Source organism: Danio rerio, chromosome 9, assembly GCF_049306965.1.
Source record: "Danio rerio strain Tuebingen ecotype United States chromosome 9, GRCz12tu, whole genome shotgun sequence".
Taxonomy (NCBI): domain Eukaryota; kingdom Metazoa; phylum Chordata; class Actinopteri; order Cypriniformes; family Danionidae; genus Danio; species Danio rerio.
Window position 1 is genome coordinate 15,278,645 of NC_133184.1, and position 23,171 is coordinate 15,301,815.

At 35.3% G+C, this 23,171-nt stretch overlaps 1 protein-coding gene and 1 long non-coding RNA gene across 6 annotated transcripts in view; both read right to left on the reverse strand.

Moving 5' to 3' along the window:
- Nucleotides 1-23,171, reverse strand: part of LOC141376089 (uncharacterized) — a 1,000,182-nt gene that overhangs the window by 557,288 nt on the left and 419,723 nt on the right. The window lies entirely within an intron of this gene.
- Nucleotides 1-23,171, reverse strand: part of pard3bb (par-3 family cell polarity regulator beta b) — a 679,872-nt gene that overhangs the window by 522,269 nt on the left and 134,432 nt on the right. For 4 of the 5 annotated variants that reach the window (XM_073912548.1, XM_021478865.3, XM_009304543.5 and 1 more), the window contains exon 4: nt 12,075-12,258. In XM_073912548.1, coding sequence (XP_073768649.1) covers nt 12,075-12,258 — 184 coding nt within the window. Of the gene's footprint in view, nt 1-12,074; nt 12,259-14,064; nt 14,307-23,171 lie in introns of those variants that run through there. The other variant, XM_021478866.3, reaches the window with a different exon arrangement.

Below are 23,171 nucleotides of genomic sequence, written 5' to 3' on the forward strand. Positions count from 1 at the left end.
CTATGTGCGACCCGTTTTCACGGCAAAATGTTCACAGTTCTAATAGCTTAGCGCATATTAGAGTACTGTGTTCCAGTTTTGTTTACTTGATGCATTTTAATTTTTATTTTTTTTTACTTGCTTTAGTTTTATAAATTGTTCATTTTATTTATATGTGACTTTAGTGGCATAAACATTTTAGTTAATTGTTTAATAACAATATGCATTTAATACATTTGAGTGAGTTCTTTGTTCAATTCACACTGTGCAGTTCTAATAAATTGTAATGGATAGAAAATAAATTGGAATTGTAATTTTAATTCGTCTGCTGACTTCATCAAGTTGTCAATATAACATGACACATATACAAATACAAACTATTGCAATATATCACAATATTTATTGTATCGCAATGTATCGTGATTTTTTAGCAAATACAAAATACATAGGTTCATATTTAAATATCGAATATAAGTTTACTGACAATTATTGTTTCACTCTAATTACTTTAGCCATACATTTATTTCAACTTCATTTATTTTTAATACTCAAATCGACTCTTCAAAATTATACGACACATCACATTGTAAACAAGTCAACATATTAAGAATATGTGATTGACTCAAATTGGACAATGTCAGCTAAAACCTTGAAATTCTAAGGTGCAAAATTTATTTTATCCATATAATCCAGAGATACAGGCGAGGGAGTGGCGCAGTAGGTAGTGCTGTCGCCTCACAGCAAGAAGGTTGCTGGGTCACGGGTTCGAACCTCGACACAGTTGGCGTTTCTGTGTGGAGTTTGCATGTTCTCCCTGCCTTCATGTGGGTTTCCTCCGGGTGCTCCGGTTTCCCCCACAGTCCAAAGACATGTGGTACAGGTGAATTGGGTAGGCTAAATTGTCCATAGTGTATAAGTGTTTGTGTGAATGTGTGTGTGGATGTTTCCCAGAGATGGGTTGCGGCTGGAAGGGCATCCATTGCGTAAAAACTTGCTGGATAAGTTGGCGGTTCATTCCACTGTGGCAACCCCGGATTAATAAAGGCTAAGCCGACAAGAAAATGAATGTATGAATCCAGAGACACCCGAACTAGGGCCCGCAGGCCAAAGTTGGCCCATAATAACCTTTAATATGGCCCACCACCCCCTCTGAAAAGAGGGTTAGAGTGATGGGGATGGTTTAAAGATTGTTATTTCAAATCTAATATAACATTTTGTTTGCTTTATTGCTAAATGCTAACTGAATTTAAATGTTTCAGTTAAATATTGTAAATTAATCAGATTTAATTTAAATGTATTGTACATACTGTCACCTAAGGCAGTGGTTCTCAAACTGTGGTAGGTGTACCACTAGTGGTACGCGGACTTCCTTCCAGTGGTACACAGAGGAATGAAATGTCATGTACATGCTACATATATTTCAAAATTTATCAAAAATGATGTATATAATATGCCATATATGACATATAGCCTATATTTCTGAGGTAATCTGTCACGTTTTTTTTTTTAACTGTTTATTTTTAGCTGCTTTACTAGGCCTACTATGCTAATGTATTTCAATGCTGCTCATTTTGATGGTACTTGGAGAGACCATTTTTTTCTGAGGTGGTACTTGATGAAAAAAGTTTAAGAACCACTGACCTAAGGGGTACAGGACAATGCAGAGACTTTAGTGAGCAAATCAAGGCAAAGTCAGATTCTGCTTTACTAGTGTATTCAGCATTGAACTCCACTGTTCACTCTTATGTTTTTATAGCAATAAGTTATCATTTTAAAAGGTACACTGCATTAGTGTGTTTTAGATTTTTTTTATCATAAATTATGATTTAAAGTAATGTTTTTTATTTATTTTTAAACATTATGAAAAAAAATTGGGAAATTACCCATGGCAACTTTAATTTAATATAGTTTGATATATTTATCTTTGGCCCCCGGCTTTTAATTATATTTGGTATTTGGCCCTTCATACAAAAACGTTTGGCACAGATATAATCTGTTATAGCACCCTTGTTTCATATTTCATTAACTTCCAAATACACTGAAAAAAAAGATGGCTGCAAATCTGCTGCAAACTATATTTATGTGCTGAATTTAAACAAACAAATTAAATTTAGTAATTCATCATTTTCTTTTCAGCTTTGTCCCTTTATTAATCCGGGTCGCCACAGCGGAATGAACCGCCAACTAATCCAGCACATTTTTTACACAGTTAATGCCCTTCCAGCCGCAACCCATCTCTGGGACATTCACACACACTCTCATTCACACTTATACAATATGGACAATTTAGCCTAACCAATTCGCCTGTACCGCATGTCTTTGGACTGTGGGGGAAACCAGAGCACCTGGAGGAAACCCTTGCGAGTGCAGGGAGAACATGCAAACTCCACACAGAAAGGCCAAATTAAATTTAGTAATGTTCAACTTTATTTGTTTGTTTAAATTCAGCCCAAATAAATTGTTTACAACCACTTAACTCAATTTAGTTAATACTAGGAATCATCTTTGAATAATTTTATTCAGTGTAGAATACTGTTTCATTTAAAAAGCTCTAATACTAAACATATTTCAACAACAGTTTGCATTTATAACAACAAAATGCTAGTAGTGAATCTGTTTATGAAAAAAGTCATATTTAATGAACATTTAAAATTCAGTTTCCACCAAAGAATGCTTTTAAACAACACCAGTTTGAGATGTTAATAAAATTACACTGTGATAAAGGAGTAAATAAATACATGTTCACTCTGACTAAACTCTTGTAGGACTTTAAATGAAGTAGAAGTGTTTGAATAGCATTTAAAGAGTTTAATAAGAGTTCACAAAGTGTCTAACGCTAAAGAAACCCCCATAATCTCAGAGCTGTGCATGCAATTATTCAGCAGCCCAACAATGTCACTTCCTCTCAAAATGAGCATTTCCAATTTCCACATGCCAACTATTTCCAACTAAAGAATGCCGAGCAACTTTAGCATTTCCCCAACTTTATATTAAAAGTGAGGCTCGTGAGTGATGAGAACTGTCTAACGGCTTCTCCGGTGTGACAAACTAATTAAAGTCTTTCAACCCAAGTCCTTCTCATGTTTTAACTCAAGCATTCTAATGCCAAACATCCGGCGTGCTGAATGTTTAAAAACGTTTCTGCCTCAACAACTCGCGTCTCATTAGATATCGCTAAAAGAGACGCAGAGCAAACCGCAAGCATGTCTACGGTCATAAAAAAAACAGTGTCCCTTTTTAACAGAAGACGAGCAATGAGTGCACTATGAAGTGGGGAGGATGTGAATATGTGTATGTGTTCACTGACAGACTCCAGATGACAGTCCATAGACCTCTGGGCATACTTATCAAAGTAGACATCACTAGTGCAAACATATGTGTGCTTAACAGCCCACAGTGCCAAAACATCATCCCTTCAAATCAAATAAAATTGATCTATGGGTTCACATACTCACTGACAGAACATGTAAACAGTCTCTTCTGGTCTGCCAATACCCCAAAAAAACTTCAAATGCTGAAAATCAGTGATGCATTGCACTTGACTCCAAGGACAGAAAAACAAAAAGGGAGTTTAAAAGTCTGAACCTTACAGTCAATCTGGGTATAAACTTTAAATAAATAATGGAATTAGACCGGTTGTTATTACTAAACTATCTTAATTGCGTTCATTTATTTATTAAAAAAAAAAAAAAAAAAAAACTTCCAAATCCAATTTTACTTTTAGTTTTAAATTTAAAGGATTGTAAATAGTTTTAAATCATTAATCATTGTAAATCATTTGTTCAGAATTTCTCAACTAATAGGTTGTTTTCACATGAAGTCATTGATGATGCACAAAATTCAAATGGAGGGCAGGAAGTAGCTCTTCTATTGGAATCACTATCAGAACAGAACAAAATGTTTCTGTTTTGAGTAGTTTATAATTGCTTAAATCAGCCAAAATAAGAAATGCTGAACAGCTTTTATAGACTTCCATTTGCGAGTATAAACTTTTAGGAGAAAGTTCAAGAAACTGGCTGGAAATTTAAGACAAATTTTAAAGAAAATTCAATACATACATGTGTACAAACTTTTTTGAACATTATAATTCGTTTGACAGCACCAATAAAGATTATATACCGTCCTAGCTATGTGTATATGTTAATGTGTTACATAAAAATCAGATACAAACACCCCACACTTACACAAAACGAGAACATAAATAACGTACCCTGCATGTAATCGCTGCAATGAAATCTCCATCTTGTTTTTCAATAATCCAAGTCCTTACTGGTGTTTCAGTAGTATAAACAACTGTAATGTTAACATCGAGATGCGCAGCGGTGAATGTTTGTTGATGGTAAGTTCATCGACAGAACAAAAAAGTAATGCAACCCCTGCGACAAAACTAGACGGTTATTATTGTGGAGAACTTTTCATTTCTTACAAAAATTTGCTTTCATCTGTTATTTTGTAATGTCTGGAAGATTTTCGCATAGGGGAAAAAACTCAAGCAATTTATAATAAACAAGTTTTGAACAATATTGTAAAGTGTATAATGTGTACAACTCTTTGTTAATGAATGCTACAGAATACTGTTGCATATGATAAACTGTAATAAATACTGTAACGTTAGTGTAAACTGTGGTGCATTGTGATTATAGCGTAAAAAAATTAAGCCTATTAAATAATTTGTTTATTAGTACAGTTGTGTTGTACCACAGCAACAATATAATCAATACGACGGTGCAATTTAAGTAATTATCAATAATATGCTTCCAAACACCATAGTATTTACTTTAGTATTTTTTCATGTAACGTACTAGCTTATACAGTATCTACCGCCTCCATGGCAGGCAAATATATTTTAGTGCAGTAGAACACTCAGCCCTCTTCATGATATAAGGATCAAGTCCAACATACGTGGTGATTTTCTATTTAAATTTCCTTTGAAATGTGGTATCAATTGCAAAATCCAAACTTTCCTCTATTTCTCTGATTCAGTTTCTTTTTTTTTTACTTTCTGCCCTCCATGTTTGCAAACAACCTATAACTGTAGATTAAAAACAATAAACACAAGCAATGGCAACATTTTTTGCTAAGAAATGTAACTAATGTAGGCGACGCCTCATAGCAAGAAAGTTGCTGGTTCGAGCCTCGGCTGGGTCAGTTGGCTTTTCTGTGTGGAGTTTGCATGTTCTCCCTGCATTCGCGTGGGTTTCCTCTGGGTGCTCCGTTTTCCCCCACAGTCCAAAGACATGCGGTACAGTTGAATTGTGTAAGCTAAATTGTCCGTATTGTATGTGTGAATGAGTATGTGTGGATGTTTCCCAGAGATGGTTTGTGGCTGGAAGGGCATCCGCTGCTTAAAAATGTGCTGGATAAGTTGGCGGTTCGGTCCGCTGTGGCGACCCCAGATTAATAAAGGGACTAAGCCGAAAAGAAAATGAATGAATGAATGTAACTAATGTAGCTTTTTAGTGACAAAAAAGAGCCAATCAATAATACTTGTACACACAGTACAAAAAATATATTTATAAAAATAATGCAAAAAAAAATAAAACAGTTTACAGATAATTTTCAATTATTAGAATTACAAACTAGGATAGGTATTATTTATATCAACATTGATAAATATACCAATACTATTGTAGATACTATTCTCTATAATTTACTACAAAAAGATGTGAAAATGTGTTAAAGTGTATTTTAATTATTATTATTATTTTTTACAAATTAATAATTTCATTGATAATCAATTAACTGTAATAATTAATTAATTTATTTAGATTATATCCGGTCAAAAAAACTGTATCCAATTACAAAATATGCACATATAGGTTCAAATAAATTTTATTTACAGTTTTATGTTCATATTTGGCCATATATTAGATTTCTGCATGGGCCCCAAAACAAAAAAATTAATTGTCAAAGCACCACGAGAGACAATTAACTACAAAACTGCAATTTCTTTTTACAAAATTAATCATTTATAATCATGAAAGCCCTAAAATAAATTAATAGCTAAATCTGAGGCAAGTATTTTATTTAAATTAATAGCAACATTCAAGAGGATGCATTAAGTTGAGACAATGAAGACTTACAGTCATTTTAAATCTTTATGTGTTTACATTTTACTCACAAAAAAACGTTTTAAATATTGAATTGAACAATAAAACTATGACCACTTTTCAGAAAAAGTTCACCTTTTTCAGAAAAAGTATATATTTTTTTTTTCTTTTTTTTTCTTTTTTTCACTAAATGGATGATTTGAAGTTGGAATAAAAATGAAACACTTCACATGCTTTTCATGTAAATAAAATCACTTTTGTACATTTAATTTAATCCAGATACCAAAACAGGATGTTATTCTTTCATTTTCCATAATTAATACAAAATATTTTACAGATATATTTTTCTACTACAAAGTGATCTAGAATATATAATGATTTAAATAGCTTTATAAACATAAACAAGTTTAACCATCTTAATTTAACTTGATTGCTTAAAGAAAACAGGCCAAAAAACAACAAAAAAGCACCAAAATAGCTTCATATGTGGCAATGTGAGAAAGCATTGTGTCTTTGTATGTTTCACTTGCATAAACAATGCGTATTTTGGGCCTCATCTCCTCTGCCCAGCTAATGAGCAATCTATGTTGCCTTTCTGTTTTGTAAAAATAATTGGGGTAATAAAACAAACCTACAGAGCATAAAATAATTTTAGAGAGCAGCTTTGGTAAGAGGGATTTCCCAGGTCATCATACAACAAAATGAAAGGTGGCTTATTGGATTGTAAAGACGTGTGGTCCTCCTGTGTTCATGGATGGCTGAGTGCTAAGCGTTCATTTGGACTGCAGGAATAATCCACTTAGAGAGGCGGATCGGCCAAACGCTGGGCATTTAGGGAAATACAAGGAAAATACAGAGGTGTTGGTCTCATTGATTTGGGAGGTGGTTTAATGATAAATCTTTGAAGGGATCATTAAGGGGGATTCACTAGAACATGTAATTTTTTTTTTCAATCCATGATACGCAAATATACAATGCTTGTTGCATGTGGTAATTACATATTTGAATAGGGCCAATTATAGGGGCCTTTGCTTAAAATTGCAAATAAACACTCAATAAAACAAATACTTAAATAAAAGTTAAACAATCTGAAAGCTCATGCAACCATGAGGTAATTTGACAACATCTTCTGCTTTTTACTTTGGTAGACTTTTTTTGATTTTATGATTAACAAAATATGCAAGAACAGTGTTGATTTTGACAAATTTTAATTTAGTTTTAGCCTTAGTCCTTTGAATTAAATTCCATTAAGTTAATCATTAAATTAGTCATATTTTAGTCTTCTGAATTCATTGTAGTTTTTAGTCTAGTTTTAGTTGACTAAGTTTCATAAGATTCCAGTCAAGTAAATCTAATCTACATTAGATTAGAACAGTATGGTCCAGTTTCACAAACAGGGCTTAGATTAAGCCAGGTCTAGGCTTTAGTTAAATTAGACTATTTAAGACACATTTATAAAAATGGCCTTAGAAAAATATTACTGGTGTGCACCTGGAGACAAAAAAATTACACGGATATATAAAAAGACATCTCACCGCAAGTTATTTTGAGTTGAGACAGCTCAAATATGCAATTTAATCTTGACTTGCCTTAACCCTCTGGGGTCTGAGGGTGTTTTGGGGCTCTGGAGAAGTTTTGACATGCTCTGACATTTGTGTTGTTTTCACTATCTTAAAAACATATTAATGGCTAAAGTGTGATAACACTGTAAACAGCACAAGTTGGGCTACAATCATACCTAAGCAGCATGTTTGTATGTGTTTGTGTTTTTGAGAAAGAAACGTTTATGCGTGGTTAGTGAAAACTAAAATTTTGTAGCCACTGAAACAAGGCCATGAAACACACAGAGAACATTTGTGCACAAGACTTTTGAGAACTGGATCTGGTAGTCTAGTGTTTTTGCTTCAAAATGATGTGAGAATCATCTTGTTAACTTGCTCACAGAAAACAATATAATGAATTAAAATTCTAAGTCACTTTTTAAGTGAAATTGGTTTATGCGGGAAGCCGTGAACTATCATTACTATGCAGTGAGTCACACCTGAGAAGACAAAGACCTGCATAATGAGCTGCATAATGAGCCATCAGACAGGTGCAGTATGTGACTAGGAGGGAAGAGTTTCAAGAAGAAATCAGAGAAATGTTTATATACTTTTTTGTTTGCAGTTTATTTAAAATATATAAATCACACAAAATAACTTGACATACTTTTGTGAGAGTCAGTACACTCTATAAAACTCTGCAAACGTTTAAACTTACACATAGCAAATCTACTGTTTATTTTTATTTTTTATTTGTAAATGAAGAGTTTAGTTGCAAAATGAGATTTATCCATTTTGAGAAATGTTGGTTATTTGACATTATTATTTAAGACATCAACAGTCAAGCTCATTCACAATTTTATACATTAAACTATTAAGCTCAGTGAAGTCCAGAAACACAATATTCTTCAAACCCAGGATATTTTTTATTTAACTTTATGTCTATAAATAGCTTATAAATAAGTCAAAAAACATGCCAAAATGCAACATATTATCTAAATATTGTCAAACATCTTAAATTGGTTAAAAAACAATAAATTATAATATATGGAATAGTATATACAAAGTTTGAATTATAATAATACGATTCTGAGTTAGTTTTGGTAATATCATATTAGAGCAATGTTATTTTAAAGAATGATGATTAATCCGTATTAACAAAAATAACTAAGCAAAAGAAAGCAGGTGAAAAACACACCATGTGCGATAATGAAATCTTTTAAACAGTCGCGTGCATCACAGCAGCTTTTGATGCAAGTTATCATCCTCTCAATCGGTATTCACAGTAATTATTTAAAGAATAAACTTACAAAGGACACTAAGAAATGTAGTCTTGCAGGCAGGTATCTTGTGATGAGGAGGGGCGCAGGAAAAAGGCAGTATTTCACTGTAACAACTGGCCTTCTTCTTGACATCAGCGGAGACTCACAGACGCAGGATTACTTGGTCCACTTTTGTAGCGTTTTTAAACATTTTGTGAAGTTGAAGGCTACATCTTCATCTTATAGTTTGTCGGAATGACACAGATCAACATTACTGAACAAACTCGGAGAACTTCTTGTCTACTTTAGCTCTCTTTGCCGCTGGTCCTTTACCTCCGTTGTTTTCACATCTGGATTTACATATGAAGCGTGCTAACTGAGAGGTGGGACCACGCTGCTGTAATGAGGCGATATAGGAGAATACGAACCAGTCCTTACTTTTATACGGATTACATAAAAAGAGATCATTTGTTTTCGACTTGAATTGGATAATGCAAAAGTAGACATATCAAGCTTTATATATATGTCATAAATCATCATCTTTGATGACTATTTGCAGAGTTTCCTTTTATTTTAGTGACGTGTTTTTCTGACCACCGTCTGCTCGCGCCTCAGATACTTGTAATAATAATGCCCCGTGGGCGTGGTCGCATTAAAACTAATGAGATCAGACTGAGAAACTAGACATAGCGTTGGTTTCATACTGATTACTTTATTAAGCAATGTTTGTTTTCAATATGCATAGCTGCGTTTAAAAGTAGACACTTTAAGCTTTTTAGAAATACACGTCTCATCTTTGTGCGTTTTGTATTCGCGGAGTTATAGTGCATTTTACCGGTGCGTTTCTAAAAGCAGTTCACGGAGAGAGAAAAGACAGAATGCCTACACTGTTTGTTTTCCTTATTTTGCAAAAGCACACACGTTTGTTGTTGTTGTGAGTGTACACAACAAAAAAGTAGACACATAACAGATTCAATTGATGTATTGATCTTATCTGTACGATCAAAACTGAAAGTGTTATTTAAGTTAATTTCAGCAGTTTGACGCCACCACAGGTCAAAACGCTTATACGCGGTCTTCGACCCCAGAGGGTTAAACCTTGTTTGTGGAAACCGGGGGTATAATAATTATTCACATCTACATTCAGTTCACATCTACATCCTATGTTCATTATGCACTCATGAACATGAATGATATTAAATAAACACAAGTAGCCTATTCTCACAAGCTGTGTACGAAGTCATGGTACAGCAGCAGAGTTTCTTGACTATTATGCTGTGTTTACACCAAACAGGGCTTGCACAAATAAATCACACTATTCGCGCGTAAAAAGAAACATTTTTAAACATTTTTCCTCACTTTATTCACACATCAAATTCACTTCATAATAGACATGGATTCGCTTCATGGGCGGGGCATCTGTCTGCCTGATTCTAGTTTCATTACTAAATGGCTAACATGGATTTTCTTGAGAGAGTAGCTGTGCTTTATGGGCTTAGGAAGACTGAAAAACAGTGTAGATTTGTTCGGTGGCATGTCTGGGTCGACTAAATCCTGATTTTAGAGATGCACCTAGCTCTGTGAGTTCATCAACTCCTCCAGGTATAGTAGTAAACTATTAGCAGCTTTACTTAACTTAACGTAAATCACTCTCGCTTAACAAGTCATCCGCGTCTGGTGTGAACCGCACCATTACAGTAGAATGAGAGCACAATTCCTAGTAATGTTGGCCTAGAAAATAATTATATCATTATTATAGTTTTATTATACAATGTAAGTACAAAAGTTATCAAAATTATCAAAGCTCTTTTTTTGAATGAAATGCTAATGGTCTAAATTATTTCAATTCAGTATGCCAAGTTAAAAGTTAAAATAGACTATGCCAGAATAAATCGGGTAAATGGATTCAAAAATGGTTTAGGTAAACTAATTATCACTAGGAAACTCAAGATTTTTTTTTCCAAATAAAACTGGAGTGTTACTTTGAAGTAAAATTAACAGTTGTGTTATAACATTAGGCTTAAATATAGTTTATTTAAAACTATTGTTTATTCTAAAGAACACATTTCATTAGGGGATTACCTAATGAAATGTATTCTTTATAATAAACCAGCTATTTAGCATTATTAATCTTTTAAGCAAATATATTTAAGTTTGCATAATTCTACTGCACTGAAGATATTACTGAAGTTTATTACCCGGCTGCAGTCTGTTCACATCCCATGTGTTGTGTTCTCCCCTCAACTTCCCCCTCTCGAACATCATGTCTGTATATGCAGAGGCACGTGTGATCTCTCTTCCTAACAAATGATCCAGATACAGATGTATGTCAGCCCCTGTCGACGTGACAAACGGCATATTTACAGCCGTGGAGAATGTAAGAGGAAAAGATCACTCAGTCAACCGACACCTCCACCTTGAAGTGGAGACGAGGAAACTCGAGCACTTCCCAAGAATGCCTGGATCGCTGAAGAAAACGCCACTTTTCCAGCGCGCTGAACTTTGCGAGCCCCACGTCTACGTTTAAAATTAAACTTAAAACACAAAGGGCCAGATTTACAAGGAGACACAAAGACACTCACACATTGGAACATATGTGTGCACCATTCCCTGGCTTATTTTACAGAGGGTTTAATTTCAGAGTGTAAACATGTTCACACACACACTTTGACATTTAGAAGAAATAGGTGTGTGTTTTCTGTACTGGAGGTGTGCATGACATCAGGCAGAGGTGAAACCAGCCCAGATGAAAAACACATGGGGTCCCTGAGGTGCAGTACTACATAACCTGAAATGACTGAAGTATTCCAGACCTGTGCAATTTAAGAGAAAATGTGACAAATGGAGAAAAAAAAGCCTGCACAGAAAGTTTCATACTTTCAAGCAGCAACTGATCTCTCTCTCTGAAGGTGTAGATTATATTCCTGCTTTAAAATACGAGGCAGGGAGGTTGCTTAAGGTGAACTGTGTATTAAAATCGATACTTTAACATGAACAAGTGGCGTAATGCGAAAGGAACGATGTTAATTTATTCAAGGCTACATGAGTGATTCAAAGCATTTCAAGCTGAAAAGCCTGCCCGATTATGCCATATAATATCATTTCTCATAGTGGCAGTCTATTATTTCACTCACCATTAACTCACAAGCATATATGTTTGATTGCAGCTCTGTTTCTCCAATGTGAATGCATTACTATCCCTTTTTGCAGACTGTAATGTATCTTTTTTATTGCATACATACTGGACTTAAGGGCAGAAGAGGTGACTTCGATCTCTCCTCCTTTGATTGGCTGGAAGCAGGCTAGTTCAGAGTCGTAGGGTTCTGGGCTGGACTGGCCTGTTAGGCTGCTTCTTGCCCCAGATCCATTCCCGGGACTCATGGCACCCCTCTGCTGGGCCTCCTGCTCCTCGTATACAGCGATCAGCTAAGGGTCACACAGATTAATAAAGTAAATATGGGGTCATTGGTAAATATTTGTGGCCATGTGCTTTTTTTACTGTAGTAACATAACATTAACTGTGTGGCTTTATACTTAATTATCATTAAGGAACAGCGTACACATCCCAATCCATAACAAGCAGCAGAAATGCACACACCAACTAAGTATATTCTAATCAACACATTGAAACTAAAATAAATCTGAATAGCACAACAGCTATTATAAGGCAACTCAACCAATACATCACTGTACACAAAATATTAATTTGTTCACTTTTGAATTACACCTTATGCACTGCACACTGCAGTTCAAAATACAGTAAGTGAAATTGAGTGCATTTGTCCTCATTCACCCTTTAAGTAGAGGAAGTCATCAATTACATTAATTGATTAGACTTACTTGTTAGCTATAGGTGATAACCTAATGTTTGAACCATCTATTAAATCATTCCCTCTGTGTACAGTCTTTCAACCGTAATGTTCTCAGCAAATTACTTAGTCAAAAAAGATATAACACTTGCCATTAAGCCGAGTTAATAGCTAAAAATCAATTACTCATTACCAATAGGCATATTTCTCATTATATTGCAAAACACATTTTTAAAAATAGATTGATGACTTGAAGTGAAATATTAGCACCAGTATAAAATAAAGACTAAGGATAGACCATGTTTGTTTTGTTGAACAATATTTATCAAGTTGGCCAACATATAGTACAACCTTTTCCTTTTACATTATTTTGTTAGAAATGTGGGTAGCGCTGCCACCTCACAGCAAGAAGTCGCTGGTTTGATTCCCAGCTGGGTCAGTTGGCATTTCTGTGTGGAGTTTTAATGTTCTCCCTGGGTTCATGTGGGTTTCCTCCGGATGCTCCGGTTTCTCCCACAATCCAAAGACACGTGCAGCAGGTGAATTGGGTTAGCTAAATTGTCCGTAGTGTATGTGTGTATTTCCTCTAGGTTGGGGGTTGAGTGTTGGGCAAACAGCACACTTTATAAGAACTTTCAGTTACAAAACACCAATATGGTGTCAACTTCGACATAAATGGCCCTGGGAGTGAGTAAGTAAGATTTTAAATGGTGGGGTTAGCGTATGTCATCGGTTTTACACCATTCCTTGTAGGTACAAAATTAGTTACGCACCGATCGACAAGCAGGAAACCAGAACTGGATGATTTTTGCAATAAAGGTATAATTGGCAATCGGACATTTTTATTGTGCCGATCTAAGTCCTGATTTGGGTACAAACTGCGCTGCAAATACTTTATAATACAACAGCAGCACACAGAAATGAGTTTTATGTAGTATCATTTCACAAAATCAGATTGTTGTTTATTTTCTTTTTTCCCCTTTGGAATGGGAATTTGCCATGGAAAATTATGATCACTGCATCACTCTGTGTGATTTGAATTCAATTCAGTCAATTAATTTATGCATTCATTGTTACGCTTAAAACTAAGAAGAGTTTTTTTTTTTCCTATGGGCAATTAACAGAGGGGATTGACCTAATAAAAATTGCAGTTAAACAGAAACTACATTACAGTATCACAATTAATATCCAACTAGCATAAAAAAACATTTCACAATACCTTCACCTTATCCAAAATTCCCTTAAAAATTACAGCATTTATTTGATAGCAGAATTAATATGAATGTATACCTATTTAATCAAGCTGGTAACCTATAACACATCCCTGGTAAATACTATAAATTAAAGTTATAAAAATAATCCAACATTAAAACATCAAATATATCCACCATAGAAAAAAACTATTCACACTGATCTGCATTACCTTGTGGATCAGGGCGCTATAGAGGACATCCAAGGAGCCCAGCATGTCTAATTTATTTCAGGTTGATCTCAGTGTGTGATGGTGTCCATTCAGTTTCCTGTGTCTCATCAGCACAGTTAAATACATGCCTCTGACCACATTCAGACTTAATGACACCACACTGGACATCTGCTTTTCTAGGGGTCTCCACTTGTGTGTAGAGCATGTGTGTATGTGAGTGAATGCAGTGAATGAATGCAGTCAGAGACAGAAAGCAGAGTTCACTGGTAAAACCAGAGGCTTCCTGCCTGGGAGAGACAGCAGAAGAGTAAACATATAAATAAACAATACCCACCGTGACATTTAGGACTCAGTATGTGTGTGCGTGTCTGTGTGTGTGTAATAAGGCAGTGCTATAGGCAAAATCCAAAACTTCTCTTTACTGACAATGAAAGTTTGCATCATTTATACTTTTTATCACCATTCATATGACAGTGGGATTATTTCTCTCTCATTGTTTTCTTAGCTTATTTAGGCATGTCCATAGCATGACTGCCAATAAACAAAGATGACCATAGAGCAATTACATGCAAATGTCAATCTTTCCATGAAAGAAAAAAATACCGAAATTGTTTCTACATTATTTGCAGTGGTGGAAAGAGTACTGAAAAATCATACTTGAGTAAAAGTACCATTACTTGCTTTAAAATGTAGTGGGAATAAAAGTATCTGCTGTAAATACTACTCAAAGTAAGAGTAAAAAGTAGAGCTTTCAAAAAGTTTTTAAGAGTAGTGAGTAGTTTGTATTATGCTATTAAAAAGCTGATGCATTTACATGTAATTTGTATATGTGTGTAAACGTAACATTCTGTAGTGTGTTTAGTTATTGCCCAGCAGGCACACAACGTCATAAGACGTTAATTTTAGGTTAAATTTAGGTTGTGACGTCAGATGACCAAAATTCAAGGTCTAGCCAGCGTCTAAGTACAACATTATTTTGATCTCCAATACCAACGTCAAATGACCAAGAAATTCGGTTGATATCCAATATCCAACATCTGATAGATGTCATAGTTGTAATGTCCACACAACGTCAAGCTGTAAAATCATTAGAGGTTAATATTTGGTTAGTTTTAGGTTGAACGTTGGACATTAACGTCAGCCAGACGTTGAGTTCTGAAAAAAATGTAACGTCTCCACGACGTTGGGGTACAATGTCAGGTTAACGTCTTGTGCCTGCTGGGTGTTTAAGGGCATTTCGGTCATCATACAGTAAACATCCGTCATCTTCTCATTAGTGACATGCATCTAAACAGTCTCTGGGTCAATGCGAGTAAAGATTTTGGACATCTTGGACACTTTTAATGCTTGCAAACAGTTGCTAATAAATGTAAATCAAAGGCAGCAACACCAAGGCTCCAAAAATACAAATTTATTAAATTAAAAAGGCTGACACAGAGCATGTAACATTTCGAGCCGCCGGCTCTTCATCAGACAATGTTTATCACAATCAGGTGCTTCTTTTTATACACTTCCGGGTCACATGATCTCCTCTCGCATATATGCCAACATATACATACATGCATATGTATACGTACACAATCGTTCATATATACATATACATATACATGCACATGAATACGTATACACATGCAAACAGTTGCTCCAATTATATATTGCCAGTTCATTCCACTGTGGTGGCCCCTGATGAATAAGGGACTAAGCCGAAAGAAAATGAATGAGTGAATTATTCATTCATTCATTTTCTTTTCAGCTTAATCCCTTTATTAATCTGGGGTCGCCAAAGCGGAATGAACCCACACAAACAAAGGGGACAAAATGCAAACTCCATGAATTAAATTGTCATTACAATTATAATTATTTTTATTATTATTATTATTATTATTATTACTACTACTACTTTTAAACAACAGCATATGTCTAGACATGAGTCAGCTACCTCTTTGCAAACATTTTAAGCAAAAGTTAAGTCAGAGTCCTCTAGCTTACAATAAGGAATAAAGGCTACAACAACTATCAGAGTTACCATGGTTACTACTAATGCTTGAGAAAAGCGCATTTATTTCAAACTGTGATCAAAACTGAGCGGAACTATTTGTGCAGTAAAACTATTATATTGATCAGCTACCAACCAATCAGAATCAAAGATTTTAAGAGACCACTCCCACCAACTCTACATTCTTAATAACTCAAAAGCTGATATAAATCACACCATAAGAAATATACCTAATAACGCCCTTCTTTGACAAGGCAATCCCAGAAACCATTACACATTGTGAACACTTAATTCAGTCAGGATGCTGTCTACTTAGGCAGCAGACCACAAGGAAGCTGACTAAGTTCTGGAATAGGGCTGTCAAGTAGGAATCTTTTACCTCCAACTTAACAGCACACAGCATTACCCCTCAACGCAATCCTCACCATCCCTCAACCAATACCTCTTCATCTATCTATCCAACCATCCGTCCATCCATCACTGATTGCTATCATTCCTTTCCCAAGACCGAAACCCTTATTTCTGATTAGGCCCACTGCTATTCCTGACAGATCTTCATGGCCAGAACCTCTCAGCACACACACACGCAGAGCAGAAGAGCTCAGGCATGATCAGTGTGGAAGGGTTTTGATTTATTCACAGAGGCAGGAGAGGAGCACTTCCTCCGTACCAGAGGGAGGAGAGAGCATGGAGCTTTAGAAATGTCATCAATCTGCTCACCCTGGGAGAGAAAAGAGAGAGAAAGAGAGAAAGAGAGAGAGAGAGAGAGAGAAAGAGAGAGAGCGAGAGAGAGAGAGAGAGAGAAGCAGAAGAAGGAGAAAATGGAGCAAAGGGTTTCACGCTAATATTTCTCTTTCCTGCTCTCTCTCTGTCTGCCTTCCTATTTGGCTCTGTGTGATGTCTCATTTATTTCTAGCAGAATGTCGGCCCTCCAATAAAACTGGCTGGGCTATCGTCCGAGGGGAAACATGTGTAAGAAGGGTCCATCTATGAGAGGAGACAGGATTCGATTCGGTTTCATCCTTAACACCACCAATCGCTACAACCAAACACCAGGGGTGTCAAAATTAATTGTTTTTTGGATGCACCGCGATACAGATGTGAACAATTCGGTATCGGTACAACAATTATCATAACCTGTTACTAAGTACTGATGCCATTTATCACATGCCTTATTTGGCGGTAGCTTACTATGGCGAGGGAGGAGAAAGCAAGTAATTAAAACGCTCCAACTACTCAAAAGAAGATAATTGTGCACAATTCACTGCTTGTGAGTTTGCTGGACAATCTTTCACAGAGAGAAAAGTACATCAGAACCCAGGAAGTAAAAAAATAAAGCTGTAAACTTTCACTCTCTGTGGCCCCTTAGACCTGCTGGAGTGTTCATGAGCTAATGTTTTATCCCCATTCTCGGCTCTTACAACAATAACGTTACTTGTGGATCCACACACGAGTGTGTCTGCAGAGTGACTTTTCTCCACCGCATCAGTGTCCGTGTCACTATTTGCTGAACAGCGCCACAGCCGCATTGACTTTTAGAGCCAATTGCAGCCTTTTCTGTTGAGCATGTGATCAATCATAGCCGTTTAAGAACTTGCTCGGCAACGCTCAAAAAGCAAGCGGAATAATATTTACATTTTGTTTTGCTATAAATAATTCTGTTGTTCTGTGAATATACCTAGCTTTGTTTGATACACTCAAAAAGAGTTTTTTCTTTCAGCAAGTAAAAATAATATATAATTGTAAATGTAACATATAATTACATATTATTACAAAAGTACATATATCTGATTGCTTGTATTAAAGGACTAAATTGTATTACAAATAATATATTTTTATAAATTATAATTTTACCAGAACTTTACCAGAGTACCAGAATTAGTGTGTTACTAAGTAAAATATCAAATTGTTTATGGAAAACCTTGTCAGTGCACCATGATGCATCGAGATATCGAATTGAACCAAATCGAAGACATGACAATCACATCCAAACTGAACCATAAGAACAGTTATGATTTACCAAACATGTACATAAACATTTCGCAAAACTACACAAAATAATTAGGAACATGTGTCATGACTAGGGCCAGACAGAATCTGCAGACATTTTTTGCTATTTCTGCAGAGAAGTTTGTAAAAAATAAATAAATAAATAAATCAGCAAATTTATGCGGAATGATTATAGGAGTATGTTAACTTAAAACTTAATATATGAAATCCAAAATAATATATTTTTGTACTTTTATTTCTTGTTTACCACTCAAATTTGATTACATCCATTTATTTGGAAAACAAAGTGAGTCTCTCCTAGAATATATCTACTAAAAGAAAGAAAATATTACTTAAACAGTATATTAAATAAATCATATGAACATTTTATTATTACTGTTATTATAGCACAATAACATTAGTGAAACTAATTTGAAAACTGAATAAATATAAATGTACACACATTTACACAAGTAAATAAACAGACCAAATGATGGGCTAAAAATCTGTGGAAATCCGTGTATTTCTGCGTGCACAGATTCCCAGTGGGCCTAGCCATGACTAATTTAACCAACATTTAAACAAAAACTTTGTAACTGACTAGTTAAATAGTCTCTAATTATTTTTAATTAATATTTTAAACTTTTATTTATTCAGTAACTGCATTTATTCATTCAGTCAGTCATTTCTGAACACATTAACACACACAGACACAAAATGTGCCTGAGTTGCCCTCAGCATTATAGACAGAATTCATGAAATAAAGTTGATGAACAGGACTGATAGAAACTCAGGAAAACAGCGTCAATAAAAAATAATAATAATAAAAAAAAAAGTAGAAATGTGCATGAACAATATGCGACCTTGGTACCAATTGGTACTGAAAATTTTATAACGTCCATTACCCACAACACTGTTGAGCATGATTGGCCATTGTGTTCACATGCTCAACAGAAATGACTGTGATTAAACAGGAAGGTCATCGGTTCACCAATCTTAACCAATGGCTGTTTCTCAATACGCGTCTCAAAGTTCCAAAACTCAAGACCACAAAAGTGAAGGATGTGTGAAAGATTCCGGATGGGTTCTTGATATAAAGGATGCAACAATGCAGATTTGAGCACAAAACTTGCTCTAGAAGTCCTAGCGACTAAATAAACGAGATGGGAAGTGCAGCACTTTATCTCAAAATTTTCTATTAAATGAAAGGGTGAAAGTAAACATTAACATGAAAATTTTAATAAAGGCAAAAACACAACAAGGTTGTTTTTTTTCTGAAATGTGTATTAAAATCTGTTTTATTTGTATTGTGCAAAGTATACTTGTAGGGTTTCTGTGCATGTTATGAAATATTGAAAAGGGGAAAAACAAAAAAATCATTGTATGAATGCTGTAATGTTATAATTTTTTTTATCAATACAATTGGTTGAGTTTAGAGAAGGAGGAGAGTGTGTCAGTCGATCGGTCAGTCAGTCAGTCCGTCATTCAGTTGACAGCGGCATCTGGTGGGTTTACACAAAATCAGAAGGCACGGATGTTACTCGCGAGACAAACTTGAGGTCTCAAAAAGCTCACAGAAATAAAAACTGCAAAAAAAAACAAAAAACATAGCTACTCGGATGTAGTTGGCGCTCTCCAGAAATAGGTATGTTTTCAAATGTCGTCCAATCGCAATCACAGCCATTTCTGCATGTGAACACAATGGACAATAAGCAATGTTTAAGAACGTGCTTAATAGTGCTCAAATATTAACGGGAAACTGATATTTTAAAGCTTTTCAGTACCATTTGAGACCAAACTCAAAGGGACTAAGCCAAAAAAAAATGAATGAATGAATGAATGAATGAATGAATGACTGAATGAATGAATAAATGTTACGGAACTTAATACTTTTGATAACTCTAATGCACAGTTGAAAATGCAATAATACATAACCATTTAGAAGGGAAAAAAAACAAATGTATTAAATGGTTTCTAAAATTTGGATTTAATTGAATAAAAACAGAATAAACAAGAAAGTTATTTAGAAGGGCAGAAGTACTGTTTAATCTCTGGAGATTTAAACAGAAATATGGTTGATTGAACACAGAGAATGAGGAGAAACTACAGAAATGACCCTCCAAACCCTTATCGGTTCCTTGATGAATATAGATCTCGATGAGCCAATCAACTTCTAGTCCACATCCTCAACTCAAATTTTTCCACCTGCTATTTTGACTCTCCCTGTAGCTAATAGTCCTAATAAACCTTGCCTGAAATGAAAAAGCAGAAGTCATCTTGTTTCATGAAGCGTAATTGGATAAACTCTAAGCAAAGCTGAGGAAATTAAGATGCGTGGGTTAAGAAACAGGCCTGCAGCAGGAGCCCAACTCGATACTGCCACTTATTTTAACCCTGGCTATTTAATCACAGCACTACCTCTATACAACTAGAACAAATGTGTCCAAACTTACTTTAGCCAAATGAGCTAAATCCATCAGCTCGATTACCCAATCATGCGCCCACTGGACCGGTCTACTTCACTTTACCGCGCAAGAATCACACACTCCCCACAAGTGCACACTTCCCAGTCAACCTCCGGGCATCACAGGGAACCAATACTGAAGCGTTCAGACTCCAAAATTGGATCGATAGTCTGTTATAAAGTGGAACCGCTCGACAGGGTAAATAGCCACCTCTTACTTTCTGTCCTTAGATACTCCAAGTCCTCCCAATAAACCAGACGACGGCATTTTATTTGTCATCCTGCAATTTAAACAACATAAAAGTTCACTTATAAAGAGATGTTCAAACTCGCAGCTCAATCTGCCAGAGTGTTTGTATATAGATTATCCGCTGGCTCATCGATACCTCATTCACTGGAAGCTTGAGTGGCACAGTCGCTGTCTGAATGCTGATGACTGTTATTTCTGAGCTGTCTCGAGATGTTAATTACCAATATGACTGTTGAAACTGAGACGGACGTATAGAGGGAGATGGTTATGAAGGCACGGTCAAAGGAACAGAAAGAAGCACATATTCACACTCGCACAGGTGTGTAAAAGGCGCGAGATCGATGGCAAATTACATCTGACAGCGGAATCAGAACCTGTCAAGCACAATAACAAAACCGACTCTATTAGTGGAAGGAGACAATGAGAGAAAGAGGAGGAAAGTGGCGGGCTGCTTCCTCCCTTCGTGAAGGCTCAGGCTTCGGCAAGTGACGGCTGGTGACAACGCAGTGAAAGTTCAGACGTATCTAATGGATTCAAGCAGATGAATTAGTGTGGAGTGTCAGAAATGGCTCTGAAACACAATGTGTCAACAGCTGAGTTTTCCTCTACATAATTTGCCTATTTTAGGATATAGCATAAACAACCGCTGGGTAAAAAAAAAAAAAAAACACCAAAATCTGCACCTCAGCTTGATTTTGACACAATACATTAGACATTAGTTGTGGCATTGGGCTGAAACAATCTAATTTCTCCAGAATAGTGCATCAAAGAGGACCAAAAACAACGCCATGGGGTTTCATTTTTAACTTGTCCCCACAACAAATTCAATCACACCTGTATGGGATCATATTTCTGCAATAAGTTAACAGTCACATATAAAAAAAAAATGATACATGTTAGGGCTGCACGATATTGGATTTCTGCAATATATTCTGCAATATATATTGCGATATGAATACAGTTTCACTAGATGACTTGAATATCTATTTGGAAAGAGTTTATAATTTTAGATTGATAAGGATGATTCTGCTGATGCATCTGCATAAAATATAATGAACAAGCATAGATAAATTCAATAAAGAAAAAGACAATAATTAAATAAACAGCGTTTTATTATTATTTTTTTAGAGGGGTCTAAATGTATTCAGGTATAGAGTAATTGAGTAAACAAATGCAAAAGAATACTGTGTAGTCTTCTTTGTAAAAAAAAAAACATTAATTAATAATTAATAATTATTATTAAAAAGTTACAAGCTGTAAATGCATTATGCCTGAATGATTTTAGATCTCACGAGAGAACGTACGTATTTTATGTTTTGTCAGTTTAGTAGCTAATTCGTTCTAATTGCGAAAATGTATGACTTAAAAAGGAGGCGTGGCACCCAACCCCACCCCTAACCCCAACCATCATTGGGTGATGAGCAAATCGTACTAAACTGTATGAACTCTAAATGCTAGGGCTGTGCAATTAATCGAAGATCTGATTTCGATTTCGGCTTCTAACGATTATAAAAAACCATTAATCGAAATAAACGATTATTGCATAATTTACCACCCCCTTTCCAGTTGTACACGTGTTGCTCTTAAAAGCGCGAAAAGACCGCATGATTCTGTGTGTGAGGCGTGCACACAGAAAACAGAAGCATGCAGTCAGCATTAGGTCTCATTCGCACATTGAGACGAGCAGAGCACAGCCAGCACACACATCTAAAGTCATCTTAATGTGAGCACTTTAATGGTCAAATAGGTGTCAAACGCGGCGTTTAGTGATTATTCATATTAACCCTAGTTTGTGTAATAAACAAACGAGTTGAGAATCAAAAGACGCGAAAGAGAAACCATTAAAGAGTTAATAATATGTAATAATCCTTCTACCGCCTGTTTTTATCATTAATAATCAAACAACAAACGGAGAACATGTCTCTCTGCTCTTGACTGAAAGACTTTTGTAGCTAAAGTGTTTTTCTTAAAGTGAAGATGCTTAAAGCACAGTTTGTTTCATATTTTTATTCTATTGTATTTATTTCTCTTTCCTTTGCAGGGTGGAAAATAAAATATGCAGTTGAAGTCAGAATTATTAGCCCCTTTCCTCCCCAATTTCTGTTTAATGGAAAGAATATTTCTAAACATAAAAGTTTTAATAACTCATTTCTAATAACTGATTTATTTTATCTTTGTCATGATGACAGCACATAATATTTGACTAGATATTTTTCAAGATACATACATTCAGATTCAAAGTGCGATTTAGCGTAATTAGGCAGGTCATTGTATAACAGTAGTTTCTTCTGCTACACAATCAGAAAATATATTGCGTAAGGGGGCTGATATTATATACTTTAAAATGGGTTTCAAAATATTTAAACCTGCTTTTATTCTAGCCAAAATAAAAATAAAAAAGCCTTTTT